At 41.3% G+C, this 6,444-nt stretch overlaps 1 protein-coding gene across 1 annotated transcript in view; it reads left to right on the forward strand.

Moving 5' to 3' along the window:
- Window positions 1–6,444, forward strand: part of LOC119412139 (monocarboxylate transporter 2) — an 11,304-nt gene that overhangs the window by 764 nt on the left and 4,096 nt on the right. Inside the window, exons 2-3 of the mRNA XM_037679114.1 lie at window positions 3,904–4,047; window positions 5,414–6,220. Coding sequence (XP_037535042.1) covers window positions 3,904–4,047; window positions 5,414–6,220 — 951 coding nt within the window. The remainder of the gene's footprint in view (window positions 1–3,903; window positions 4,048–5,413; window positions 6,221–6,444) is intronic.

The raw sequence follows: 6,444 nt of genomic DNA on the forward strand, positions 1-6,444 counted from the left end.
CATCCATCCATCCATCCATCCATTCTCTTCCGCTTATCCGGGGTCGGGTCGCAGGGGTAGCAGCTTAAGTAGGGAGGCCCAGACTTCCCTCTCCCCAGCCACTTGGTCCAGCTCCTCCAGGGGAATCCCAAGGCGGTCCCAGGCTAGCCAAGAAACATAGTCCCTCCAGCGTGTCCTGGGTCTTCCTCTGGGTCTCCTCCCGGTGGGACGTGCCCAGAACACCTCACCAGGGAGGCGTCCATGAGGCATCCTAACCAGATGCCCGAGCCACCTCAACTGGCTCCTCTCGACGTGGAGAAGCAGCGGCTCTACTCCGAGTCCCTCCCGGATGACTGAGCTTCTCACCACATCTCTAAGAGAGAGTCCAGACACCCTGCGGAGAAAACTCATTTCGGCCGCCTGTATCCGTGATCTCGTTCTTTCGGTCACAACCCAAAGCTCATGACCATAGACGAGGGTAGGAACGTAGATCGATCGGTAAATTGAGAGCTTCGCCTTCTTCCTTCTATCAGTTTATCAGATGGACATTAAATGAAACTTTCTGAAAATTTAAATCCCTTCAGTGCTTCATAAGATAGTTTTCTAACAGCTAAACACTCGCACACATGGTGGCGAGCAATACATTTAGGTTTTTTCATCAGTTTTATGTTTTATTCTGTGTGAATGTTGTTTCATAATGTCCTCCTGGAATAAATAAAACTTTTCCTGAAGAAAACCTTTCTTGATGGCCGCAGATGTTGCTCCAAAGCTTTTTGAAATCATGCAGCATCAGTGATTTCTTTTCACAGTCGTACACTTTAGCTTGACTGCAGTACGTGCACGCCTGCACTCCATTACATCATGAGTGCTGGCTTTTGAACCAACCCAAATCATCTGCTCTTTGGCCTGCAGAAGATGGGGTGCAAGAATTCCTCACAAAATTTCATTATTTCTAAGACTATAAGACGTGCTATCACTTTCCTTCAGTCAGTCTCAAATGAGCCGGGGTTCAAAGAACAAAGAAACATTTTTGAATCTTTTTTTGAAGGGTATATTTTTTCACTGTTATATTTTAAACTTGCCCTTGGGGATACAGTGAGAAACTGTTCAATAAAAAAAGGTTTCCATCAATGTTACACAGTCACTTTTACACGTTTTTAGTACAGCTGAGAACAGCTGCAGCTTTTGATCATTTAATGTCTTTTTCTCCAACTGTCTTGTTATCTTGTAATGTGTAAGATAGTTGTATCTTGCTATTAGGAGAAAACAACTTCTGTTTCACCAGATAATGAATTAGAATCTAAAAAAAGTGATACTTTTTATAACAAGATGGTGTGAAACTGAGAGCTTCTTGCATTACACCCAGTTACACCATTAATTATTGCTCTTCATGACACTTACACATGATATATATCTGTAATGAGTTCATAAGAAATGCACGTTTTACCATTTTAAGCCTGACTGTATTGATTTCTGATAACTTACCTATTAATAACTTTTTTAGTTACACTAGAAAAGTTGATTTTTAAAGTTTAAATAAATGTATAATAACATTAACCCAACTGGCTATCTCAGAGTCAGAGTCAGAGTCAGAGTCAGAGTCAGAGTTTCTTTATTGTCATTCGCACCTCATGTGGTACATGTGGTGGAGCGAAATTATGTACACAGGGTCCCAGTTACATCCAACAATAAAATGTATAAGAAAAACAGTAACATCTAAGATATGAACTAAGAAAAACATCAACTAAATATACACTAAGCACTCATAACATAAAACATTGAACATCACCACAAACATGAACATGAGTCTGTGAGCAGATGTGCACGCATGAACACATCAACATTGAAACAGATCAGCAGCAACATAAAACAGATCAGCAGCAACATGATATGGTTTTTCACAGTGATTATTCTAGTTAGAGATTCATGAGTCTAACAGCCTCAGGGTAGAAGCTGTTCCTCAGTCTAGTGGTTCTACACTTAATGCTCCTTAACCTCCTTCCTGAGGGGAGTGGGGCAAAAAGTGTGTGTGCTGGGTGGGTGGGGTCCTTCATGATGCAGGTGGCCCTCTTCCTGCATCTGGAGGTGTAGATGTCTGTGATGGTGGGGAGACTGATTCCAACAGATTTCTGTGCAGCCTTCACCACTCTCTGCAAAGCTTTTCTTTCTGCAGCTGTGCAGCCTCCATGCCACACATTGATGCTCGAGCACAGGATGCTCTCCACTGCACACCTGTAGAAGGAGGTGAGGACTGAGCTTCCCAGACCAGCTCGCCTCAGCCGTCTGAGGAAGTAGAGTCTCTGATGAGCTTTCTTGATCAGGCTGGTGGTGTTGTTGCTCCAGCTGAGGTTGTCATTCATGTGTACACCCAAGTACTTGTAGCTGGAGACCACTTCCACCGCAGATCCTCTTATGTTCAGGGGGGTGTAGGTGTTTTTGTTCCTTCTGAAGTCCACAATCATCTCCTTTGTCTTCTTCACATTGATGTGAAGGTTATTCTCTCTGCACCAGCTCTCCAGGTGTTCCACCTCCTGCCTGTAGCTGGACTCATCATTGTTTGTGATGCATCCCACCACCGCTGTATCATCTGCAAACTTTACAATGTGACAGCTTGGATGGGTAGCTGCACAATCATATGTGAGCAGAGTAAACAGGAGGGGGCTCAACACATCCCTGAGGAGAGCCAGTGCTGAGGGTTATGGTGGAGGAGGAGAAGTTGTGGATCCTCACTAACTGTGGTCTGTTTGTTAAAAAGTCTAGTACCCAGTTGCAGATGGAGGGGCTTAGTCCTAGTGTGGATAGTTTGTCCATCAGGGTTTGGGGGATCATGGTGTTGAAGGCGGATGTGAAGTCCACAAAGAGCATACGGATACATCTTGAGGCAATATTACAAAAAACACTTTTCTAATCATGTCTTGCCTCTGCTTCAGAAACTCCTCTTTGTGCTGTAAATTAATTTTAATCGGTCGAGATTGATATAACAACATTTATAATTCTGCAATCAAATTGATCAACAATCTATTAATTGCTCATAACATTTTTAAAGTGGAAAAGTAATGAACATTTATAATTATTTAACTTCTTTAACTGCTCGTTCTTTTAAAGAGGGTTAAGACATGCACCAAGTCAACCTCTGAAAGACTTAGTGTTTGTTCTACTTATATTACCAAATAATCTGATTACTTGTCAGATATTTAATTGTTTTAAATTTCTTTTAACTCACTAGCTGTACAGTGTTCATTCAGTCTCATCTTTATGAGAGGGTTCCTTTAAAATTACATTTGACATGTTGCCTTTGTATTATATTTGGTAATAAATAAAGTTGTTTGTAATTTTTAGGGATGCACAATATTATCGGCATGATATCAGTATCGGCTGATATTAGCAATGAAGTTACATATTGGACATTGGCCATTCCATCAAAATATCACACCGATATAAAAGGTGCTGTTTTTATATATGTGTATACAATATATGTATGAAAGACACTGTTTTTAAAGTTAAATGTTAAAGTTACAAATTTGCACTGTTTGAGTGTTGTCATTGTGTTAGGGAGAGTAAATGTCATGAAGAAATTTGTCATTAAACATACCGGTGATCCAAGTTGAAGTGTTGCATCATTTTCAGCCCCCTTTTTGGCATCTGCATTTGGTAGCAGGCCCAACTGACAAAGACCATGCAGAATAATGTAGTATTTTAATTCCACAGCAGAGAACGCTATGTAGTCTCTGTAAGTAAGGCTTGGAAAGAAAATAAATAAATCGTTATTGGTATCGGTTATCGGCCAGATACTTTTAACATATCGGATATCAGCCAAAAATCCAATATCATGCATCCCTATTTTCACTGTTTATACTTTTATGTATTATGTCATTTTTTAAAAACTCATTTGTTAATTAATGACTTTATTCATTGTTTTTCCAGGACCAGTGAGCAGTGTGTTGGTCAGTCGCTTTGGAAGTCGACCAGTAGTCATGATAGGAGGCCTGATGTGTGGGGTTGCTATGGTAACAGCATCTTTTGGGAGCTCCATCGTCTATCTCTATTTAAGCATTGGCATCATTGGAGGTACAGCACAGTTTGAAATAAATCTTTCTTCATTTGCTTTTGTTTTTATTGTAGTTTTCATTTAGAATCATTAGTGTTTAAAAACATTTACAACAAATTGCCTTTGGGAGTTTGGTAGTTAGTCTCACCCAACAAGACAATTTTTTTCATTTCACTTGTTATTCTTTCCATGAATAAGTTGTGATGAGGTTGTCAGTTTGTATCGTTTTACATCCTCTTTGGGTTCAGATCTGTGTCCACGGAATCAGCCTCCATGCTGTTCGTCCTGGGCCCTGAACACCCGCCACCACTCCCAGGGTGTAGTTAGAACAGCAAGAGGATCAGCACCAGGACAGTAATTAAGACAGAACTGTCTCTGATCCCAAAGAGGATAGTCTTTTATGGCCCTCATCACATGGGGGCTCTCTACCACCCCTATGAGGCAAATTACCCTGCCAAAAGCTTCTATGAAGGATTAATCGTCCCGGCAAGTGTTCAAGCTGTGTGTGGTGGCCAAAGGCATGCGTTGGTCCTGCCATGCTCCCATGTGCCCTGGCGTAATGACGTGCAGGGATCAGGCAGTTTTACCTAGGAGGCATGCTGACACAAAGGTCACAGTAATACCTGCTTGTGCAAAAAGGTGACCATGTAATATAAAAGCATTTCCCTCTCTTACTCAAACTTTCTTTTCCTTTCTCTGATTTTTATTGAAAATGATAGCCAGTATGCACTGGTGGAAAAGTGAGTGATGGTGTGGCTGCTGTGCTGAGTTCTTCTTTTTGGTTCAGATCATTGCTTGGCAAAAACACGATGGTGAGAAGTCACATAGTCAACAATAACAACAAAAAGAATGGTTGAGCGTGAAAAGTCAGCAGGAAAAATGAGAATAAGCAAGTTTCCATCAGATCCTTGTTTTACTTTTAAAAAAAAGCTCTTGCTTGGACTTGTTTTTGATGGAGAAAAGAAGAGAAAAACACATTTTTATGAGCTTCCCTATAGATCAAGACAAGAGCGGTAAATTGATATTGGAAGGAGAAAATATAGAACCATAACCACCTAGCTGTAGCTCTTCATCTTCTTTAAATTAGGTTGCTATTAAATTAATATGTTGAGCGTACAGAAGCAAGAAGGTGAGCATATTACCCAGGCTCCCTAATTTATTTCTACTTAAATGGAGAAATTATATTTGAAATAATTTCTGCATTCTGTAATGAGATTTTAGTCGGCCAAAGCAAAGTGAGATGAAACCTAAATGAGCGCTCAGCAGAATCAGTTGTAATTTAATTTACTTAGTCCCCTCTGGAGTTTAGGTTCTTTAGAGTTTTTCTTTTGAGGGATTATAAAACGTGACTTTTTTTTCTCCCCCCCCCAATCTTTTTGCATACAGGTTGTGGACTCTGCTTGAACCTGAATGCATCTCTCACCATCATCAGTAAATATTTCCTCAGCAAGCGACCATTAGCCAATGGACTTGCGATGGCTGGGAGTCCGGTGTTCCTCGGTGTTCTGGCCCCTGTCAACCAATTTCTTTTGGGCCAATTTGGCTGGAGAGGAAGTTTGCTAATCCTTGGGGGTATGATGCTCAATTGTTGCGTTGCTGGTGCCTTGATGAGACCACTGACTTGTAAACCATCCTCTGGTGCGCCAACAAAGAATGGAGATCAACTGGGTAAACACAACACAAAGAAAAAAGGAAGATGTGCGATAAAATCTACGAAGTTTGTGGATTTGACCTTCTTCAAAGATAGGGGCTTTGTCATTTACCTCATAGGGAATGTGCTGTACATCTTCGGCGCCTATGCACCCATTGTGTTCCTGTCAGCTTATGCAATCAGCCAAGGCGTGGAGGAGTACGCTGCTGCTTATCTGCTTTCTATCATGGGCTTTGTGGACATGTTTATTCGTCCTGGCACTGGTTTGTTAGCCAACAGCAAATGGATCAGGCCAAGAGTTCAGTATCTCTTCAGCTTCGCCATGATTTTCAACGGTACATGCCATTTACTGTGTCCTCTGATGACAAGCTATCCTTTGATGGTGACCTATGCTGTACTCTTTGGTGTGGCTTTTGGAATGGTTTTTGCCCTAATATTTGAATGCCTCATGGACCTGATGGGAAATCAACGCTTCCCCAGTGCTGTTGGACTGGTGACCATCATAGAGTGCTTCCCCATGCTTTTGGGGCCACCTGCTGCAGGTAACATACACCAAACATAAACCGTCCATCTGTGTTACTTCACATTTACATAAATGTCTAATTTTACTAGAAAGCACAATTAACAGCAGCAGGATCAAGCTGTAGCAGTGTGACTGAAGTACGGAGCACTTCCAGCAGGCACATCATAATATCCCTGCTGGAATCATCATGTAATGCAAAGTTGGCTGCAACTTAAAAAGAGTAATAGTGTTTGCTTGAACACT

The sequence above is a fragment of the Nematolebias whitei genome, chromosome 7 (assembly GCF_014905685.2).
Source record: "Nematolebias whitei isolate Nwh7 chromosome 7, NemWhi1, whole genome shotgun sequence".
Lineage (NCBI taxonomy): Eukaryota > Metazoa > Chordata > Actinopteri > Cyprinodontiformes > Rivulidae > Nematolebias > Nematolebias whitei.